Source organism: Solanum pennellii, chromosome 1 (assembly GCF_001406875.1).
Source record: "Solanum pennellii chromosome 1, SPENNV200".
Lineage (NCBI taxonomy): Eukaryota > Viridiplantae > Streptophyta > Magnoliopsida > Solanales > Solanaceae > Solanum > Solanum pennellii.
Genome location: NC_028637.1, coordinates 20,928,379 through 20,952,835, shown reverse-complemented (window position 1 = coordinate 20,952,835; position 24,457 = coordinate 20,928,379). Strand labels below are relative to the sequence as shown.

General features: G+C 35.2%; 1 protein-coding gene across 5 annotated transcripts in view; it reads right to left on the bottom strand.

Moving 5' to 3' along the window:
* Positions 1-5,246: 5,246 nt before the first annotated feature.
* Positions 5,247-24,457, bottom strand: part of LOC114074378 — a 22,426-nt gene continuing 3,215 nt past the window's right edge. For 3 of the 5 annotated variants that reach the window (XM_027912290.1, XM_027912286.1, XM_027912295.1), the window contains 5 exons: positions 23,538-23,646; positions 7,712-7,846; positions 5,785-5,882; positions 5,596-5,667; positions 5,247-5,515 (listed from right to left, as the gene is read on the bottom strand). In XM_027912290.1, the coding sequence (XP_027768091.1) occupies positions 5,318-5,515; positions 5,596-5,667; positions 5,785-5,882; positions 7,712-7,739 (396 nt within the window). In that variant the 5' untranslated portion in view covers positions 7,740-7,846; positions 23,538-23,646 and the 3' untranslated portion in view covers positions 5,247-5,317. Of the gene's footprint in view, positions 5,516-5,595; positions 5,668-5,784; positions 5,883-7,711; positions 7,847-22,191; positions 22,279-23,537; positions 23,647-23,930; positions 24,430-24,457 lie in introns of those variants that run through there. The other 2 variants (XM_027912292.1, XR_003574762.1) reach the window with 2 other exon arrangements.

Genomic DNA, 24,457 nt, shown 5'->3' with positions numbered 1-24,457 from the left:
TATATATATATATATATATATTTTGAAGATCTATTAATAATGTGTAATGACTACATGTTTGATTTGGAATAGAGTAATTAACATTAGCTAAGAAATTGAATAGTTTTCTTTGATTCTCCACATAAATAACTTTTCCTTTTTAGCCCCATTTTTAAACTCAAAAGAAAAATTCAAAAACTCTAGCATAAATGTTTCCAACCAAAATACTATTTCATGTCGAGAAATAATAGAGATATAGAACAGTGATAAAGAAAATAAAGAAGAAGATATTAATTACATTACCTTGATGGAGTGACACATCTTGTATGAAAAAAAAATGTAGATGAGAACGTCGAACGTTGAGATCGAAAAATGGTACAACCCACAAGAGAAGGAGTGGAGTAACATTCAGTCGAGAGAAAGGAGGCAACAAAGTGAGAAAAGAGGAAAGTGAGCTCAAGATGAAGCTAAAGTTAACATTTATAGATAGGTTTAATGAAAGTGGATTTTCCCCTAATAAAATTAGAAATAGGTTGTTTTGATTGTTTTATTATGGGCTTGGGCCAACTTTATTTTATTTTTTGGTTAATTAATAAAATGGCTTATATGGCCGAAAAAAACTTTCTTTAAAAATTTCTTCAGGGCAATATAGAAAGTATCAAAATATAGTAAAGAAATGTCAATAAGGCAATATTTTCAAACTAGTTAAAATATAAAATTGCCAAGATTTCTGTGAGTCCTCATATAGACATTACCTTCATCCCCCTTTCATAACTACTTACATTCGAACTGTGTAGGAATATAATCAATCATAATTTCATTTATTGTAGTTATTGATTGTATGGGACTTTTATTGATCCCCAAAGATGAAGTAACCCTTAAGATTTTTCTCCTCCAAAAATTTGAGAACAATTTGAAATCAAATTTGTGATTCTCCAAATGAACTCTCACGCACAATGAGTAAGGATTATTTACTCTTTAGATATCAAAATCTTATACATAATAATCAAGAAAATCTTAAAATTGGCGTTTCCCTAACCAATAAACATCAATAGTAGAGGAGTTTGGTAATCATTGAAATCCTTCTGATGTTCAAGTACTTATATCATAGGCTTAAATGTATCATGAGGATTATAGATAAATGTGAGGTCTCCTACTTATCAATTATGCCTCCGAACTTTTTTTGTAGCTACAAAAAGAAATTACGCGCATGAAATCATGGGGGGCACAATATTATTATCTGCAAAAAAGTAGTCCATATTCTCTTTCATCGTTAGGTAAAGGAAATATAGATAATTTTTACCTTAACTACACTTTCATCTTCAATATTGACGTATCTTTCTTTCTATAGGCAAAATTATTTAAGTAAGAAAGTATATCGCAAAGAAAGAGGAGTGAGTATTTAGTGGAGATGGAGTAAATTAAAAAGAATTTACTAATTTGTATGACCAATGTGATTTCACATTAACTTTTTAACACTAGAATATTGAGAAGTTCAAATAAATAAGGTATGATGATCCCTCATAAATATGCGGACAATATATACCATAACTCGCGAAACAAAAACTTTCAATCAATTGAGGAAAAAGAATGGTAGAAAAAAAGAGCAAGAACTTATAGATAAGCAAAATGGAATATAGGGATAATAATTAAAAGTTACTTAAGTTACAATCTTGCTAAAAAGTTCAAAAAAGAAATATTTTGACCAACCTTAACAATAAATTTATAAAAATATTAATGAATAAAGTAGAATTCCAAATTGCTAAAATAGAGTTCTTCACGACTCTTTTTTCCCATAAATACTAATTTCACAGGTTTATCACTCGTTATCCCATAATTCATTAATTTAACACAAAGTTACGTAGCTAAAATGTCAAATTTCCCCATGTTTAACCCTTTCCAAAAGAGAGATTAAACCCTTAGAGCCAAGTTATTCATGATTAGTAAAGGAAAGTAATTTCAATGAATGATTGGGGAAATTCTACACACTCATTAATCATTGAGTTGTCCAGAGCATAATTTCAGTTTAATATCAAGAAACTGATTTGATTTTTCTAAAACTACAAAGTATAAATGGACATATACAATACAAGTAGGAAGTGTAGCAATTCTAATTCCTTTGAAAGAATTCCAAAAATATCAAAAGATAAATTAATCAATATTATATAGTCGTTAAAGTTTAAATGATTATGGTGATTTATTCAGATTTGTAACCGAAGTTATGGCGATCAATATAACTATTTGTAAGGCAATTTAGCATAATTTATGACCAAGTTATTTTACATCACTATAACTTGATACTAATGAAGTCTTTCTCAACGTTAAATTAAAAATCTTGACACCCCACAAGAATTTTGCTCCTGTTTATAACATAATGATTACTTTTGTACTATTTTTCCTAATGAGATCAAAATTATAATAGTAGCATACAAAAAATTTATTGTGAAAATCACTCAAAAGAGTCAATATGTTAACACACTTGTAACCCATTCATTGTGACTAAAATAAAATTTGGCTAACTTGGGTAGCTCACTCATCTAAGTTGAACTGCTTAACAGATCAACTATAGTTTCAAAGCTTCATTGTAAGCCTATGAGTGTCAAATGGTGGTTGAGCTTGAACTGAAATGTTCAAGATGGTTGAGTTATTAATTGGTTGAATCATTAACTCACCCAAAGCTTACTTGTTTTGACATGAATTGGGTTGAGATGGGCTTAATGGTCAACTAGGCTGAATCAATAAATGAATGTCTCTGAGTCACATGTTTAGATCAATATGCTCATCCACATCTAATCCTGACTCTAAACCTAAACTTGAAATATGTATTATCCAAGGCACAGTAGCGTAGACAACTACTGAGGTTTGAAACTAACATCCTTCTTAGAAGAATAGATTGAGTAATTTGGGTGGTCTTTATCCCATCTAAAGGTCAATTTTGTTGAGATGACTTGGGTCAAGTATCATGATCCAACCTACCAGATTGTGCGGGCATCCACATCTAAGAAGGAGAACCCTCATACCCGAAAAGTAAAACATGCGGAAATTTTTGACAAACAAGAAGAATTATAACTCTACGATTTTTATAAATAGGCCTTCAACACATTATTAATTAAAACTTTTAGAGTATTTTAAATGACTCTCATGTACCCAGTCTAAAAAGTTACAAGATCTAAGAGTACACTGGACAAAATAAATAAAAGACACAACTTACAAAATGCGAAAAGAAGAATGGAAGTTGGAATATTTTCGTTTGCGCCTATGGAACCTCACCAATCCAGCATCCAGACCATGTCAAAAGACATATCAAGGGTAGTATCAGTAGGTAGGCATCATCGGTCAATCAGACCCCCACCACTTAAGATAAGAAATTAACCAGCGAGATCATGAAATAAACCACTCGCTTCTCCATATTCACTCTCTTGGAATCACCTCCAATATACATTTATCACCCTAATCAGTAACCCTCTTCCCACATTCTTAATCATAGCTTAACCTTTCTAAAACATGTAAAAAATATCTAGTACAACTACCGCCAATTCAATTCTCCGCTAAGTGCAACTTATACCACTAATACAACAATATATTTTACATGCGTATATCAAGCACATGCCATATTGTCAAAAAGTACACAACAATGATTAACTCACATGGGTCCTCTCACGGAACCCAAACCCAAACTATTACTAAGCTGGAACGTGGCAATTCGATCCAATATTATGTCGGAACGTGTCAATTTGATCCAAGTTAGTTATGCCTAAACATGTCAATTCGATTCAAGTTAGTTATGTCGAAATACGACAATCTGATCATGTTCATACCACAATCACAAACACAAGAACATCATCAAGATCATACATGTAAGTCATGATTTAATGGGAATGAAATTTTATCTAATTCATTTACAACAAGTATGATTAATATTGCAACATTCATGCATATACAAGTATCATAGTGAAGCAAAAATATGTATCCACCACACACATATAATTACAACCATCACCTATGAATCACTCCTCAATCCCTATCACATAAGTCATAATTCACTACACTCCACCTTAGTTCATCATAATTCCTAAACTTCATTACCTCAATTTTCGGATGTAACATACATTCATAGTTCTAGTTCTACTCATGATCTCGTGTCCTTATTCTTGACCCCATTCTTTCCATGATAGCAATTCTAGATTTTTCTAACAACACATCAATTCCTCTTCACAAGGTATAGACTCACATACTTTGAGTTTTCCAGGATTTATTTATGTAGTTTACTTGGTGCACAAAGGTCTGCCCACAACCTAACATTGATTTGCATATATCACGTAGTAAGAACATATTTGTAACTATTCAATTATAAAAACCTAGCCTACCTGGAGTTTTGACTATGATTTGAGTTTTTCGTGTTTGTGACGGTAGATTTGTCAAAGAATTCACAAGATTTTGTCATTCCCACACTAGAAATCTCCCTCTCCTTCATTCCCATGTTTAGAGAAACTTTTGGGGGATTTCTAGGGTGATTTACAACTTATTTAGGTATTTTTAGGAAGATGGAGAAAATAGGATATCTCATAATTTACATCATGCCTCGCTATTTCGGCTCTGGCACCAACTTGGCAGTGGCGCCCCAACGGCACATCCCCTGCCCTGGCAGGTCAGTGGCCCGAATTTTCCAGATTTTTATCTCTTCCTAATTAATGACGGTTCGGATCGTTACATTAAGATAGACTAAATAATGGATACCTAAATTTAAGGTTTCACCATAACAATAGTGTTTTTTTCTTTTTGAAAATTAGCTATAGAAGCTTTTGACAACAAATCCATCAAAATTAAAACACGGAACGCTGAAAGCTAAAAATATTAGTTTTGTTACTATCAAAATTCTGAAACAACAAAGAAGCTAAATAAAATGCAAGTCTTGAACTATAACAAACTAAGAAATTTCCTTATTTTGCATCATTTAGCCCCATTGTTTTTGAGGCCCATCATCGTTGGAAGTTCTACTTCTCATTCTAAGTTGAATTGATCCATTTTTAGCGTCTTCATATGCTAAAACATCTTCCACTTGATTTGTTTCTCTAAAGCTGTTGTGGATGTTATTCATTGGATATTACATTTTATTTATTTAATCAAAGCTCCAATTTTATCATATCGCAATTTTTCCTTATTAAGTTAAACTAAAATAATAAGTTGATATTTTGACAAGAAAATTATCATCATAGGTTACATATATTTTGCTATTGATTTGTGTGTGTGTGTCTGGGAGGGGAGGAGGGGGGGGGGGGCAGGTTTGACTCCACACCCTTATGTTTTAGCCTTTTAGGTATGTAATGCAATCTGGTGATTAAGCTATCAGCTTGGGGTAACAACATATTAAAACTATTTTAATGTTGATGAAATTAAAATATAGTTCCAAAAGAAAGAAAAAAAAAGCTACTCTATTTTTCCAGTGAATGAAATCGGCTTCACTGCATGCAGGTCTTCGAACAACATTATAGACATTCCGCTCAAACTTACTCCCAGTCGCGGTAAAGCTCGAAACCTGCTTTGGAAAAAGCATGGAAAGAGGTAAATACTCAAAAAGATACCTCAGAAACCTTTACCACTCTTAATAAGGTTTACTTGATTACTGGAAAAGATGTTTCTTGAGAAGACCAAATTGACTGCTTTCTTCCCTTCAAATTCCTGTCTTATCTATAAAAGTTAAAACAATCTTTAGAAGACCAAAAAAAAAAGTGTGACTCGCAGCACTTTCTTGTTGCTAGTTATCATAACTTACATTTAACAATAAAAAAATGCAGTGCAGCTAACCTCTTTAAGTTCAGCTGATGTTAATATATAAAATTCTTTTGGAGTTCTGTCCAGTATAAGATCGCTAACACAACCCCCGACAAGGTAGACCTCGAACCCTGCCAAAAACAAAACAAAAACAAGGAAAGGAGAGGCCATAAGTAGGAGAAATAGGAATCATCATGTTCCAAATAGCAAGACCAAGGGTGTGTTTAGTACAAAGGAAAACATTTTCATTAGGTAAACAACAACAATAATAACAAATCCAATGTAGTTCCACGAGTAAAGTATGGAGAGGATAGAGTGTACAAAAAACTTAGCCCTACCTAGTGGAGGTAGAGATGTTGTTTCTGATTAACTCTCTCAAGAAAAATAATTCAAGGAAGTAGGGGAAAAAGAAAATATGAAAGTGAAGAAGCCATGGAAGATAGTATGGGAAGCATTACATAACATTCAGAAGTCAGCAACTACAACTAAATGGTTCGGTACCGAAGTACTACGAACAACAAATAGTAAAAAAATTGAAGAACAAGAACTATGAGAATAATGTTAATACTATTTGTATGAAAGAGAAAGTAAATATGGTGCTCCAAACTACCAACCAGCCTATGCCACTGGAAAGTGAGACGATACTGTGCAACTACCCACTAGACATCTACCCTAATTCGTGACCTCCAAATTCCCCTATCTAATATCATCTGTTCAGCAAGTTAAAGAGGCTCCATTGTCATGTCTAATTACTCCTCTACAATACCTTTTCAGTCTACCTCTGCCTCTCCTTCAACCCACAATTGCCAATGTCTCACACCTGCTCACTAAGTCATTTCTAAGTCTTCCCATCACTTTTCTGAACTATCTCAGTCTTACCTTCCTCATGTTGTCCACCATGGGAGTCACTCCCACTGATATATTTATTCCTAATCATATATTTCTTGGTAGGCCCAGACATCCATCTCAGCATCCTCATTTCCATAACCTTGATCTTCTAAACATGAGAATTCTTAGCTGGTCAACAGTCCTGCCCCTTACAACACAGTTGGTCTAATCATCATTCCATAGAACTTACGTTCAAGCTTTGGTGGCACCTTTTTAATTTATCACACAAGACTTCGTATGCAAGCCTGCATTTCATCCATCCCGCACCAAAATGATGTGTGACATCATCATCAATTTCCCCATTTCATTGGATTATAGATCAAAGATACTTGAAACTTCTTCTAAGATACTTGAAACTTCTTTTATTGCGGATGACCTATGAATTCAGCCTTAGTTATTCTCCAGGTAAACAAGTTCCTTAAAAATGAGGAAAATAATTCCCTTTATGAAAATACGGAAAACAAGTGACATTGCCCCCCACCTCCACTCCCATCCCCATAGTGTTTGAAACTTTGAATAAGTTATATAGAAATGCTTTTGGGACAATATTTTCTACTTATTCACCAAACATTAAAAAAAAAGAAGAGAGAATATAACTTATATACGAAGAAAGATTTTCCAATAAATCGTTCACATTTTCCTTCATACCAAACACACCTAAAGTGCAATTTACAACAAATTTCTACATATCTATGCTAATTTCTGAATTCGTGGTTCATTTCACATTCATAAAAAGTAAAACTTCAAAAAAAAAATCATTTTTTCTACCTTGTAAGAATGAATAACTTTATACATCAACAACAACACAATAAAAACCCAAAAGAAAACAAGTAAACAATCAAATAATCATCTTGAACAGTTGCCATTTTTCTTTAACACATTCAAACCAAATCTTATAGGTTTCGCAATCATTGATGTACTTATTCAAAGTTCTTCCGAACTCAATTTCTTCCATTTTGGTGCATCCCCATTACCTATTTCAATGAGGAATCACCACCCCAAACTTCCAATTCACAACATAAAAGCTCAAATAAAACCCATAAAAATTGAAACTTTATCATCAAAATTTTACCTTTTCCATCCGAAGCAAGAAGATCCATTCTTTAATACTTTTACTGGCTCAACAGCTACAGCAGCAACAGAGCAGCTTTTTCGGATATTCTGGGGTGGCTCGATAGTGTTAAAAAAAGAAATGTGACGTAACACCCTATAGACAAAACAAACCAAAAATTAGTTTTTAAGAAAAACTTGCAGGTGCAACTGACGTAACCATCGACGGACCATAGCCTGACCCACGGTCCGTCCTGCACAACCGTCGATGGGATCAGAAACTCCCAAAATTTTCAGCCCGGGAAAATTGGTTAAGTGTTGGTAAACGGATGGACTTACAGTCCGCAGGTCAGACTACGGTACGTAGTCCATGACCGTCGATGACACTCTCTCCATCCACTCCCTGACAAGAGCCACGAATGACTAGCAGGCAGTTAAGGGGGAAATGTGGTTGGGTCAATTTCAAATGGTCATAACTCTTAGCACAAAATGAATTAGGTGTCCCATGACCTACCCACAGATAATTGAATTATCTTTCCATAGCCACCGACCTTGCTAAGTCAGACCTACGAGTAAAAAATTATGCCCATTTTAGTAAAGGCCTATGAAAAAGGCCCAACCGACAGACTAACCGACGAAGCGTGGATCAATCGATGGACCGTCTGTCCTGGCCATCGATTGGTCCGACAACAACTTTCACAGGGGCCTTTTGGACCTTTCCCATTCTGTTTAAATCCTAATATACGTCTTTTTGATCCTAAATCATAAGATTTTAGTCAGTTTAAGCCTAGAAACATAATTAAAATATATCTAAGTCAAATCATTAAATCAAAACTTTGAAAAATTAGAAGCAAGAGAGGAGAAAAAGCTCAAGAACCCTAGTTCAAGAACGCCACAAGCTCCAGCTGTTCCAGCTCCGAAACTTAAGTATTTTTTCGTGGATTTCATCACCAGGTATGTAGAATTTCACTAGTGGGTTCCTTTCACCCATTGGGTCCCTAATTTTCAGTCAGTTCTTGATTCTCTTATCATGATTAAACCTAGGATTTCTAGATCTTTGTTAAAACTTCGTTATTTAGTTTAGTATATGTTCCAAATCATATTATCATGTTATTACTCAGATTATCGCATGAATTTCAGAACCCTAACTTTGTATTGCTTTAGTTCTTGAATTATACATGCTAGGTCAGATATTTCAGACACTTCAGATATACATGCCAGTTATAAATGCATAATTATCAGATTAATTGTTGTATTCTCAGTTTGCATGTTCATCTTTGAGCTATCCATTATTTATAGAAAACTCAGATATAATCAGTAAATTTACAGCATTCATTGGGAGTAGTATAATACCGAGTTGGACTAGGGTTCAGTGTACCAATTAGTCCCAGAACTACTAGGCAAGTACGTTGTAAGTCCCCTTGTGGGCAATCAGTTTAGTGATTACGCCAGCATGCATTTATACCTTTGGCAGGGTATATTGGATCCTCTCTATGGGGTGTATATATCGGACTCCATATTTAGCTCATGTGGTTTTATTATCATTTATTAGTAGCTCCTACAAATCTGTTAGACTCTCTGCATTGAGTATTTATCAGTATGTTCAGTATTCATTTTCAGCATATTATAAATTGGTCATTGCATCCAGTTAGCTCAGAATTCAGTTTATCATGTCAAATTATTATACTTGCTTTTATGCTTGTTCAGTTTTGTTTTATTTCAGTGTTACTATCTTCTACATGCTCAGTACCTTTCAAGTACTGACGCATACGTGCGCTACATCTTCAGTGGTGAGTCCTCATTCTCCGAGGATAATAGTCATGAGTTCATTTAGTTTTCTTTTAGTCATTTAATTTCAATTTTTGCTAGATTTAGCTAGGGCTTGTCCCAGTATTTCTAGTCCGATTTAGAGGCTTATTTCGACATAGTTAGATTCAGCTTAGTATTGAGTTAATATTTCCTTTGTGTTAAACTCATTGTCTTGAAATGTTTCTGTTATAAAATATGGGTATTCCCCATCTTTTCAGATTTAATTAAGATTTAGCTTTCGCATCAGTTTATTATCTTTAGTATGCACATGATCATGCCAGCAGGGTTAGCTTGGGATCACTTGTGGTCCTAGGTTTCGTGTCTGCGTCACGGGGATAGCTCGGGGCGTGACATGTGCCTTAGGGCCCCAAATTTAAGAGGCCTTATTTTTTATAATAATAGTTTATTAGTTATTATCTTTTAATAAATATTGAATACTATTTGTAGAAAAAGTAAAGATTTCATGATGAAGGAATTATTAGAAGAAATTTGACATATTTGGAGTACTATATCTAATGAAAATTAATTTAAAATAAGAATAGTTATATTATCAGATGAAAAGTAGAATAAATAATTTATATAAAAGATATTAAGAATTAAATTTAAGCCCCGTTTAATTTTTGCTTTAGGCCACTAATACGCTTGAGCCGCTCCTGCAGACATTGCGAAGCCAAAGATAAAAGGTCTATGAATATTGAGTTGGGTTCATAGAGTGTTTCCTTGGATTGTGATGTTCAGTAGAAAAATCTAAATCAATTGAACTTCAATATAAATATTAAAAAAATCAGACAAACAATCAATATACTTCATAGAGTGCTTCCCTTGAATGTGTTGATTTATAGAAAAATATAAATTAGTTGGACTCTATTATGAATATTAAATACACCAGATAAATACAAACGAATAATTTATTGAGTGCTTCCGTTAAATACAAAATTTAGAATTAGTTGATTTTCAATACTATTATTGAATGCATCATCTGAAAAATAAATAAATACAAACGAATACTTTATGACACACACATAGTTCATTAGTTGACGCTATTTTTCATTTTTACATATATAAGGTGGTGGTCTTGTTAGACACCTAAAAACAATGTTGAATGCCTCAGTAATAACAACAGCAACAAGAAAAGTGAACTTTTTTATGATTAAACAGAAATAAAATTGTATTAATCATAATTAATAATATTATTATATTTTAAAAGGTATCTGATAATTTTTGCAAAACATATTCAAACTATAACACATCTTTATTGTATTATGATAGTACGTCACATTACCTCGGCTATTGCTACAATTTTGTTGACAACTTAGATGACGAAAGAGTTTCCTCCATGTACACTTATATATTATTATATGTCAACTCTACTTTACATCTGCATCAGAGATGAAAATATATATTTACATACACAAAACATATTGGATATATATATATACACACACAAAGATATACAAGTATGCATATTATTAAATGTTATGTGATATATATGTTTGATATATGTTGTGTTTATAAATATATATTTTTGTATGTCATGCTTATGTAAATTATAGTTGACATACATTATTATACAATAATATATAAGTGTATATGGCGAAAACTCTTCAATCATTTAAGTTTTCAGCAAAATCTCCTAGAAGGAATAGACCAGGTGATGCAACATACTATCGCAATAGAATAAAAATGTGATATAGTTTGAATATGCTTTGCAAAAACTATTGACACATTTTAAAAATATATTAATATTATAAATTTTTATAAACATTTTTTCTTCTGTTTATGCATAGAAAAGTTCACTTTTTTTTGTGTGTTTACTAATGTTATTTGCAATTATTCAAGGTACATAATTTATTAATTCTAAATCTTACATCGACTTATATTACGTCAATCCCATTTTACTTGTTTAAATGAGCAAGTAAAGATTTAATTGTAGAATTTATTAATTATACACCATGAATAGTTTGTTGCTTTTTGTTTGTTAAGTTGATAAATCTGTTGTTCCTTCCTAGATTTGCATGTTTTTCAGATTTCTTGTTGTTATTGAAATTTTCTTTCTATTTCAACTTTTATACTTCAATTATACAGTTCATATATGGTGAAAAGCTAAAAGCAAGACCTATCAATGGATTATTTAAAATAATAATTCATGATCATACAAAGTAAGGCTTTTCCTCAAGATTAATGAATTTGAAGTTGAAAACTTACGAAAACATGATTGACCAATGCTAGACAAGTAAAAAGAAAATACTACAATCTATTTTATTAGATAAATTATAATAGAAAAATAAATTTATTTCTCTGCTATGAATGATAAATTCACAAATGTCTATATAATTTTTAATTCACAATTGTCTATAACATCTAGACTATGTCATAATTGTAATGACCCGGAAGGTCATTTTTGGAAATTTTGAATATTTGCTTAACTTGAGTTAATTAATGGATGAATAATTGTAGATAATTGGTTAAATTAATAGTCAAGGGGCTAAAGTGATAAAAATTTTAAGACCTTATACCCTTTAGACTATTTAATAAAAAAAAAGTGGGTAGTTTCACCACTTTTAGTACATGAATAATTCAGAAAAAAATAAGGAAAAGAAAAAAAAGGGGGGCGAAGGGTTTCTCTGCACTTGCGGCTACGAACTGCTTAAGGTAAGTTTCTTTTCCTTTAGTTTCTTATTTTCTGCACATACATGTGCATACATATCAATATTATATACTTAATTATATATGTGTGTATAACAATGAATGAAGATTGCATGTGAATTAAAAAAAATTGAACAGAAAATCACGTGAACAGTAAAAAAAAACAATTTGAATCATTAGTGGATCAATGATTGGTTCATGATGAGCCAATCGTTAGTGGGTCAATGATTGGTTCATAATGAGACAATCATTAGTGGGTTGAAAGGAAAAAAAAAGACAAAACATAATGCAGAATACGTCATGGCATCATTAGGCGTAAATTTCAGAATATTAGTTATTATATTATGGTTCAAGTTTTGATATATTGGTATGTAATTTAAATACTAGATGAGTAAAATTTTGTGAGTACCATTTAAATTTATGACGTTGGAAAATTTTGGGATGCAATTCTAAACTTGAAACTTGAAAACTATGATAGTGGAAATTTTAATTGACATCAAGAATTACAAACTTGATTATAAATTTGGGGTGTATTTTTAGGTCAAGGTTAAACACATAAAAGTGTGAGTGTTGTTAGTTCTGTAACCTTGTTGTGAATATATACTTGAATAGATTCCATTGGTTCAGAAGCTCAACGGAAAGGGAAGGCTCAAGTCCTAGAGTAATTATTCGATTGGCTAAGGCAAGTGGATTTCTAAACTCTTGTTAAGCGTATGAAATTCGTGTATTTCCTTGTGTGCTGTTGAGAACGATTTGGAGACTTGTTGCTTATTTGTTAGTGTTGTATTCCTTGCTGTAATTTGTGCTTTGTTATCAAAATAGTTATCTCCTCATTTTCATTTGAGCATGTCAATTGCATTGTATCTGAGACATGATTGTGGTATAAGGATGTATCATTTCGAGGGTCGTATCGCGCGCCGCGATGTATATTATATTTCGAGGGCCGTATCGCGCGTCGTGAAGGTTACTAATATCGAGGGTCGTGTCGTACGCCGCGACAGATGCATGGACAGATATGTCCCCCATGGGTCCCGGACTGAGAGACAGCGGGTGTGTATCGTTAAGAAAGACATTGCATCTAATGGCATTGCCCATTTTATTATTGATGAACTTGAACACGTGTTTTGCTGATCTTGTAATTGTTTCTCTGTAAAGCTTGTGACTGTTGAAAATTGAGTTGTTATTGAGAATGTGTAAACTGATAGAGTGTGGTTACTGAGTTGTGTGTTTGGTAAACTGTAAACTGTTAGGCTGTAGTGTGGAGATTTAGATAGGTTGTAAGGAGTACCCATATTTTGTTCACTTAACTTGTGTTTAGAGGTTTGCTTGTTGGGTACCGCGTGGTTTGGTACTCACGCCTTGCTTCTACAAATTTTTTGTAGGTTACGTGCCTGGATCTTCGTGAGACCTGTCATTCTTTTCGTTTCCGAGGCATCTTGTGGAGGGTTGTGAGGTAGTTGCTTGTCATCTCAGCGGACTTTCCTACTCCAATTTATGACGTTGTTTTTACTTGAAAGACAACTTCATTTTATACTTAATATTTTATTTCAATTCTAATATTTACATTAGAGGCTTGGGCACGTGACAACCTGGTTTTGGGGATTGAATTAATATGACTTGGTTTCATACTAGAAATTGTTGTTGGATTGTCATTTACTTCCGCACTTTGTTAGATATTGGGTTTTAGGCTGACTTGTCTTGGTGGGATAAGACAAGTGTCATCACACTTATTTTTGGGTCGTGACAAAATGGTATCAGAGCCCTAGGTTCATAGGTCTCACGTGCATACAAGCCGAGTCTACGTAGAGTCTCAAGGATCAGTACGGAGATGTCTGTACTTATATCTGAGAGGCTACGACGATTACTAGGAAACTTCTTTTTGTTCATTCTTTCTCATTGTGCGTACTCACCTTCTTTAGTACTGAGTTGTTGTATACTATTTTGACAGATGACGAGGACTAGAACAAATGTTACTGGTGGTAGAGGGGAGGCACTTCCCGAGGCAGTTGTTGAGGCCCCATCTAGAGGTAGGGGTAGATCTCGAGCTAGAGGTCGTGCTAGTAGTACGACAGTAGCCAGAGGTCGTGGAAGTGGAGCAGCACCAGTGAGAGGCCGTGCTAGAGAGGTCTCTATAGAACCTCAGATTGATGGCAGAGAGGACCAGGTTCCTTCAGATCCTCTAGTCACACCTTTGCTTCAGGATACACTATTGAGGGTGTTAAGTGTGCTAGAAGGCTTTTCTCAGGGTGGTGGGGCGACTACCACACCACATGACTCTCGTACTAGAGAGGGGGCTCAGACCCAACAGCAGCAACAAGCTCCAGTTGTTCAGGATGCGGTGGGGCAACTACCAGTAGATCCCGCGGTTCAGAATGATGTTGCACCAGCAGTTGGGGGTCAAGTTGCATCGATGGTTGTTCTGACAGAGTTTGAGCAGCGTAGGTATGAGAGATTTCAAAAGATGGACCCACCTCAGTTTCAGGGTGGGAAGAGCGAGGACGCTCATGAGTTTCTAACTACCTGCCGAGAGTTACTAGAGGTGGTTGGTTTAGCTGAGTCACATGGGATTCGATATGCTACTCTCCAGCTTCATGGACCAGCGAGAGACTGGTGGAGGACTTATTCGGGATGTTTGCCAGTTGGATCTCCTCCAGTGACTTCGGAGCAGTTTGCTAGTGCATTGCAAGATCGTTTTATCCCATGGAGCGTGAGAGAGGAGAGTCGCTTGAGGTTTGAGAGTCTGAGACAGGATGGTTTATCGGTTACAGAGTATGAGGTGCGTTTTTGCCAGTTGTCTAGGCATGCGTTGGCCATTATTCTAAATGAGACAGGGAGGATCCGCAGATTTGTGAGGGGATTGACTTTCTCTATCAGGTCAGCTGTGTTTCGGGCATCTAGGGAGGGGGCTTCTTTCCAGCCCATTGTGAGCGCCGCCAAAGAGGCGGAATTGATGGAGAGAGAGGAGTTTGGGGACACTAAAAGGGCGCGTATATCAGGCCAGTTTCATGGTGCCTCATCTGGAGGTAGGGGATCACAGAGAGTGAGTGGTTCTTTTCAGCAGCGGGGACCTATTCATGCATCTATGCCGACATTTGAGGGTGGCCAGACATCTAGGGGTTCTTATAGCCCGGGTAAGAGCTCGTACGGTTCACAGCAGCGACCTACAGGGCGAGGAAATTATAGTGGGTTTTCAGGGTCCACACAACAGTTCCCAGGTCAGAGATTTTGTTTTACTTGTGGAGATCCCGATCATCTAATGCGGCAGTGTACTTCACAAAGGGGTCGTGGTGGACCTCGACCTAATTCTTCATTCCAAACTAGACCACCAGCACCACAGGGTAGAGGTCGTGGCAGATTTCAATCAGGTAGAGGTGATAGAGTTTCTAGTAGTGGTGTTGCAGCTCAGCAGAGTGGGGGTAGAGGTACCACCCAGGATGGAGGTGGACGAGGAGGCCACTGCTATGCTTTCGCCGGGAGACCTGAGGCGGAGACCTCTAATGCTGTTATTACAAGTATCATCCCAGTATGCCATCGACCTGCGTCTGTGTTGTTTGATCCAGGTTCTACATTCTCTTATGTGTCTACCTATTTTGCTGCTAAATTTGATATGATATGTGATAGCATGACTGTACCTATTCGTGTTTCTACACCTGTGGGTAAGCCCTTAGTGGTGGATCGAGTGTATCGATCCTGTCTTATTTCATTGGCTGGGTATGACACTTGGGTAGACTTAATCATTCTGGGGATGGTAGACTTTGATGTTATCTTGGGTATGGATTGGCTTTCTCCTTATCATGTTGTCCTTGATTGTAATGCTAAGACTGCTACTTTAGCAATGCATGGCATTCCGAGGGTTGAGTGGAAGAGTGTTAGTGGTTCTTATCCTAGCAAGGTCATCTCTTTTATCCGTGCTCAGAAATTGGTGGAGAGGTGGTGTTTGTCTTACTTAGCTTTTATTCGGGATACTAGCGTTGAACCACCTCCGATGGACTCTGTTCCCATGGTCCAGGAGTTTCCCGATGTATTTCCTTCTGATCTTCCAAGTGTTCCTCCCGATAGGGATATCGATTTTGCTATTGATTTGGAGCCGGGCACTAAGCCTATTTCTATCCCTCCATGCCGTATTGCTCAAGCAGAGTTGAAAGAATTGAAGGATCAGTTGCAGGATTTATTGAGTAAGGGTTTTATTCGCCCTAGTGTGTCACCTTGGGGTACCCCTGTATTATTTGTGAAGAAAAAGGATGGGACTATGAGAATGTGTATTGATTACAGACAGTTGAACAAGGTAACAGTGAAGAATAAGTATCCTCTTCCGCGTATTGATGACTTATTTGATCAGTAACAGGAAGCATCATTGTTCTCTAAGATTGATTTGACGTCTGGGTATCATCAGTTGAAGATTAGGGCATCAGATATCCCTAAGACAGCTTTTCGGACTCGGTATGAGCATTATAAGTTCCTAGTGATGTCCTTCGAATTGACTATTACCCCTGCAGCATTCATGGAGTTGATGAATGGGCTGTTTCGACCATACCTTGATTCTTTTGTGATTGTTTTCATCGATGACATCTTGGTTTACTCTAAGACTGAAGAGGACCATGTCCGACACCTGAGGATTGTACTTCAGAGGTTTAGAGAAGAGAAGTTGTATGCCAAGTTCTCAAAGTGTGAGATCTGGCTTACTTCTGTGACATTCTTTGGACACGTGGTGTCCAAGGAGCGNGACATGTGGTGTCTAAGGAGGGTATTAGAGTAGATCCGGCCAAGATTGAGGCAGTTAGAGGCTCGACGCGACCTACTTCACCTACTGAGATTAGAAGTTTTGTGGGATTGGTAGGCTATTATCGACGATTTGTTCAGAGTTTCTCTACTATTGCAGCTCCATTGACTAGATTGACTCGACATGATGTGAGTTTTCAGTGGTCTGATGAGTGTGAGGAAAGCTTTCAAAAGCACAAGACTTTGTTGACTTCTGCTCCTGTGTTGACTCTACCTGAGGAGGGTGTAGACTTTACTGTGTATTGTGATGCTTCAGGAGTTGGTTTGGGTGGTGTGTTGATGCAGAAGGGGAAAGTGATTGCTTATGCTTCTAGGCAGTTGAAATCCCATGAGAAGAACTACCCTACTCGTGATTTGGAGTTGGCGGCTGTGGTATTCGTACTTAAGTTATGGCGTCATTATTTGTATGGGGTGCATTGTGAGATCTTCACTGATCATCGGAGTCTTCAGTATATCTTTAGCAAGAGGGATTTGAACTTGAGGCAACGGAGATGGCTTGAGTTGCTGAAGGACTATGATGTGACCATTCTGTATCATCCAGGAAAGGCCAATGTTGTGGCCGATGCTCTGAGTAGGAAGACTCCTAGCATGGGGAGTCTTGCAGCGCTTAGTATTATGGAGAGACCATTGGCTAGAGATGTGCAGATATTGGTTGATAGTCTTGTCCGCTTGCAGATTTCAGAAGAGAGTGATAGGATGATTGCTTTTATTGAGGCTCGGTATTCTTTAGTCGAGCAAATCTGTGCACACCAGTTTGATGATGAAAAATTATGTCTCATTCGAGACAAAGTATTGAGAGGCGAAGCTAAGGAGGCTGTCCTTGATTCTGATGGTGTATTGCGGATCGGAGGCAGAATTTGTGTGCCCAGGACAGGCGATTCGATTAGATTGATTCTTGAAGAGGCCCATTGTTCTCGGTATTCCACCCATCCGGGAGCGGCGAAGATGTATCATGATTTGAGTCAGCATTATTGGTGGTGTGGGATGAAGAGAGATATTTCAGACTTTGTTTCGAGGTGTTTGACTTGCCAGCAGGTCAAGTGTGAGCACCAGCGGCCCGGGGGTGTATCTCAAAGGATGCCTATTCCTACTTGAAAGTGGGAGCGGATTACTATGGACTTTGTTGTGGGTTTGCCTACCACAGTGGGTGGTTATGACTCTATTTGGGTTGTTGTTGATAGGCTGACCAAGTCTGCCCACTTCATTCCGGTTCGGGTGAAGTATACGGCAGAAAAGTTAGCCGAGCTATATATTAGTTAGATTGTTTGACTACATGGATTTCCTATTTCTCTCATATCAGATCGAGGTTCACTATTTACTTCTTATTTCTGGAAGGCATTACAACATGGTCTGGGTACTCAGTTAGATATGAGTACGGCGTTCCACCCTCAAACAGATGGTCAATCTGAGCGGACCATTCGGGTATTGGAAGATATGCTTCGAGCGTGTGTGATTGATTTTGGTGCTAGATGGGATCAACATTTACCATTAGCGGAGTTTGCCTATAATAACAGTTACCACTCTAGTATCCAGATGTCCCCATTTGAGGCGTTGTATGGAAGGCGATGTAGGTCTGCGATTGGTTGGTTTGATTCGATGGAGATGGACTCTTTGGATACAGACTTGCTGAGAGATGCTATGGACCAAGTCCGTACGATTCAGTATAGATTATTGACAGCTCAAAGTCGACAGAAGATTTATGCAGACCGGAGAGTTAGAGCCTTGGTGTTTATGGAGGATGATCATGTTTGGCTCCGAGTATCACCCATGAAGGGTGTGATGAGGTTTGGAAAGAAAGGCAAGCTTAGCCCTAGGTTCATTGGACCTTTTGAGATTTTTAGCCGAGTGGGAGAGGTGGCCTATAAGTTGGCCTTTCCACCTAGTTTGTCGGCAGTTCATCCTGCTTTCCATGTCTCTATGCTTCGGAAGTATATTCCGGATGAATCTCATGTGATTTCACTCGATTCTGTGGAGCTGGGTCCATACTTGACATATGAGGAGGAGCCTATAGCTATATGGGATAGGCAAATCCGAAAGCTTAGGACCAAGAAGCTTGTTTCAGTGAAGGTGCAATGGAAGCACCGTTTAGTAAGAGAAGCAACCTGGGAGACACAGTCTGACATGCGTGCCAGATATCCTCAACTTTTTGAAGCATCAGGTACTTTCTTTTACTTTATGTTCGAGGACGAACATGATTTTTAGTGGTGGATAATGTAATGACCCGGAAGGTCATTTTTGGAAATTTTGAATATTTGCTTAACTTGAATTAATTAATGGATGAATAATTGTAGATAATTGATTAAATTAATAGTTAAGGGGCTAAAGTGATAAAAATTTTAAGACCTTATACCCTTTATACTATTTAATAAAAAAAAAGTGGGTAAAGTTTCACCACTTTTAGTACATAAATAATTCAGAAAAAAAATAAGGAAAAGAAAAAAAAAGGGGGCGAAGGGTTTCTCTGCACTTGCGGCTACGAACTGCTTAAGGTAAGTTTCTTTTCCTTTAGTTTCTTATTTTCTGCACATACATGTGCATATATATCAAAATTATATACTTCATTATATATATCTGTGTATAACAATGAATGAAGATTGCATGTGAATAAAAAAAATTGAACAGAAAATCACGTGAACAGTTAAAAAAAAAACAATTTGACTCATTAGTGGATCAATGATTGGTTCATGATGAGCCAATCATTAGTGGGTCAATGATTGGTTCATAATGAGCCAATCATTAGTGGGTGGAAAGGAAAAAAAAAGACAAAACATAATGCAGAGTACGTCATGGCATCATTAGGCGTAAATTTTAGAATATTAGTTATTATATTATGGTTCAAGTTTTGATATATTGGTATGTAATTTAAATACTAGATGAATAAAATTTTGTGAGTACCATTTAAGTTATGACGTTGGAAAAATTTGGGATGCAATTCTAAACTTGAAACTTGAAAACTATGAAAGTGAAAATTTTAATTGACATCAAGAATTACAAACTTGATTATAAATTTGGGGTGTATTTTTAGGTCAAGGTTAAACACATAAAAGTGTGAGTGTTGTTAGTTCTGAAACCTTGTTGTGAATATATACTTGAATAGATTCCATTGGTTCAGAAGCTCAACGAAAAGGGAAGGCTCAACTCCAAGAGTAATTATTCGATTGGCTAAGGCAAGTGGATTTCTAAACTCTTGTTAAGCGTATGAAATTCGTGTATTTCCTTATGTGGTGTTGAGAACGATTTGGAGACTTGTTGCTTATTTGTTAGTGTTGTATTCCTTGCTGTAATTTGTGCTTTGTTATCAAAATGGTTATCTCCTCATTTTCATTTGAGCATGTCAATTGCATTGTATCTGAGACATGATTGTGGTATAAGGATGTATCATTTCGAGGGTCGTATCGCGCGCCGTGATGGATATTATATTTCGAGGGACGTATTGCGCGCTGCGAAGGTTACTATTATCGAGGGTCGTGTCGTACGCCGCGACAAATGCATGGACAGATATGTCCCCCATGGGTCCCGGACTGAGAGACAGTGGGTGTGTATCGTTAAGAAAGACATTGCATCTAATGGCATTGCACATTTTATTATTGATGAACTTGAACACGTGTTTTGCTGATCTTGTGATTGTTTCTCTGTGAAGCTTGTGACTGTTGAATATTGAGTTGTTATTGAGAATGTGTAAACTGATAGAGTGTGGTTACTGAGTTGTGTGTTTGGTAAACTGTAAACTGTTAGGCTGTAGTGTGGAGGTTTAGATAGGGTGTAAGGAGTACCCGTATTTTGTTCACTTAACTTGTGTTTAGAGGTTTGCTTGTTGGGTACCGCGTGGTTTGGTACTCACCCCTTGCTTCTACAAATTTTTTGTAGGTAACGAGCCCGGATCTTCGTGACACCTGTCATTCTTTTCGTTTCCGAGGCATCTTGTGGAGGGTTGTGAGGTAGTTGCTTGTCATCTCAGCGGACTTTCCTACTCCAGTTTATGACTTTGTTTTTGCTTGAAAGACAACTTCATTTTAGACTTCTATTTTATTTCAATTCTAATATTTACATTAGAGGCTTGTGCACGTGTCAACCTGGTTTTGGGGATTGAATTAATATGACTTGGTTTCATACTAGAAATTGTTGGTGGATTGTCATTACTTCCGCACTTTGTTAGATATTGGGTTTTAGGCTGACTTGTCTTGGTGGGATAAGACAAGTGCCATCACACCTATTTTTGGGTCGTGACAATAATGAATTCAAATAGTTTCAAAAGAGTTAATGAAATTTCGTTTTGAACCATTAGATTCACCATCAATTTTATAAATATTTACCATTTGAAGACTTTGACCTAATAAATTTTTTCTTTTTATAAATTTAATCAATTTTCTCTTCTGTCTCATTTGAACAATCAAATCCACTTCAACATCTAAAGAGGATGTTAATTAAGGCACTGATAATATTTTTTGCTCTAAAACCATTTTTTAATTTTTGTTTTATTAAACATGGGAGAATCTACATCACCTCCCTATAAATTTGTGTAAATATATAATAAAAATGTATAATAATTATATCTTTACTGTCAATGTACGCAAATCATACTCCTTTAAAATATAGAAATTTTAGTATTCGATGTCTCAACATTTGATAGGTCACCTAAATACTTTAATATGAAAAAAAAATATTATTGAAGATAAAAAAAATTATGTCCTGTATTTTTATATAAGCGATGGATCTTGTGGTGCAAGCCAAGTGACACTTTACATTAGGCATGTGAACAATAATAACTCCTTCACACTCCAAATCATATTGCAACACATAATACTAAGTAATCCAATATCAAACTAAGCAAAGATTAAGTGAAATGTTGAAGCAAGCAATATATTGATCATACTAGTATAATATTAACATTATTAGGCATTATGGGAAAGTTATGATAAAAGAATATGTAAAAAAATTATTGATATAAATAACCATTACATGTCAATTTCAAGCTAGTTAAGGTCAATTCTCTTTCTATTTTGGATCAGGGTGAGGAAGAATGGATGTGTAGGTAATATGTATAAGTTATACTTCCAATTTTTCACCACTATATTAACCTAATAATTGATTTGAAAGATATAAAGAAATTCTGAGATTGTAGGTCACCTAAATTCACTTAATACCTACCAAGAATAATATTTTTCATGGAACATAATTAAAAGACAATTCAAATATTGTGTTCACTAAAGGAAGGTTCCTTTTGCATCAAAAATACAAGTTTTTTTAGCATAAAACAAAAATTGTTACCTGGTCGTTAATAAATGAGTTGAGAACCATGAAGTAGCAAGTACAATTTCTGCCATACACCTAGATGATTTCTCTTGTTTATNACTTCATTTTAGACTTCTATTTTATTTCAATTCTAATATTTACATTAGAGGCTTGTGCACGTGTCAACCTGGTTTTGGGGATTGAATTAATATGACTTGGTTTCATACTAGAAATTGTTGGTGGATTGTCATTACTTCCGCACTTTGTTAGATATTGGGTTTTAGGCTGACTTGTCTTGGTGGGATAAGACAAGTGCCATCACACCTATTTTTGGGTCGTGACAATAATGAATTCAAATAGTTTCAAAAGAGTTAATGAAATTTCGTTTTGAACCATTAGATTCACCATCAATTTTATAAATATTTACCATTTGAAGACTTTGACCTAATAAATTTTTTCTTTTTATAAATTTAATCAATTTTCTCTTCTGTCTCATTTGAACAATCAAATCCACTTCAACATCTAAAGAGGATGTTAATTAAGGCACTGATAATATTTTTTGCTCTAAAACCATTTTTTAATTTTTGTTTTATTAAACATGGGAGAATCTACATCACCTCCCTATAAATTTGTGTAAATATATAATAAAAATGTATAATAATTATATCTTTACTGTCAATGTACGCAAATCATACTCCTTTAAAATATAGAAATTTTAGTATTCGATGTCTCAACATTTGATAGGTCACCTAAATACTTTAATATGAAAAAAAAATATTATTGAAGATAAAAAAAATTATGTCCTGTATTTTTATATAAGCGATGGATCTTGTGGTGCAAGCCAAGTGACACTTTACATTAGGCATGTGAACAATAATAACTCCTTCACACTCCAAATCATATTGCAACACATAATACTAAGTAATCCAATATCAAACTAAGCAAAGATTAAGTGAAATGTTGAAGCAAGCAATATATTGATCATACTAGTATAATATTAACATTATTAGGCATTATGGGAAAGTTATGATAAAAGAATATGTAAAAAAATTATTGATATAAATAACCATTACATGTCAATTTCAAGCTAGTTAAGGTCAATTCTCTTTCTATTTTGGATCAGGGTGAGGAAGAATGGATGTGTAGGTAATATGTATAAGTTATACTTCCAATTTTTCACCACTATATTAACCTAATAATTGATTTGAAAGATATAAAGAAATTCTGAGATTGTAGGTCACCTAAATTCACTTAATACCTACCAAGAATAATATTTTTCATGGAACATAATTAAAAGACAATTCAAATATTGTGTTCACTAAAGGAAGGTTCCTTTTGCATCAAAAATACAAGTTTTTTTAGCATAAAACAAAAATTGTTACCTGGTCGTTAATAAATGAGTTGAGAACCATGAAGTAGCAAGTACAATTTCTGCCATACACCTAGATGATTTCTCTTGTTTATGCCTTGAAGGATATTGTTACCTAGTACCTGTGTTGGTGAGATGATGTGATTTTCGATGTAAGAATGATAAAGTGAACCACAATAAAGAAAGAAAGATATATTATTTATAAATATAAAGAAAAATTGCGAGATACTAATTGATGTGATTGTATATGCAAAAACAATAAAGTGTACTACGATCAAGCAAGCGAGATATATGACTTAAAAATAGAAAGAAAGATAGAGAGATTTAGAAGAAAAAATGAATGATCTAGCAACTAAAAGATATTCAATATTTACTAGAACAAATTCTTAGGATGAATAAAAATCAAACTCATACAAGGGAACATATACCCAAGAAATTAAGAAGATTCAATTGAACAAGTATGAGGGTTTCCCCAAACTCACAAAGCAGACTAAACTTCATATGTTCATTCAAAAACTAACCCCTAAAATATATACTAGTACTACTATTTATAATAGTAGATAAACTAACCCAAATTAGTTACAATAATACTCTTACTTACATTTTCACTTTAGCCTATTATAAACCCTTCACGCTTCATTCATTAATCTTCTAATGTATTCAAAATACTCCAGATCTACTTGGTGGTCTTCATATCCATGATTATTAATTCATATCCCATGTGAGATGTATGGGTATCACTATATGAATATAATTTAATCTTGAATCACTAAACATATATATTAGAGATCTATTAATATCAATAGACCTCTCACTGCAAGATATTGCTCTTAGATATAATCTTCAACATCAACTTTTCGAGTTTCTTCATTCCACCCAGATCCTTAATGAATTTGTTGCATTAACTATGAAGATTTAAAAAAAAAAAACTTT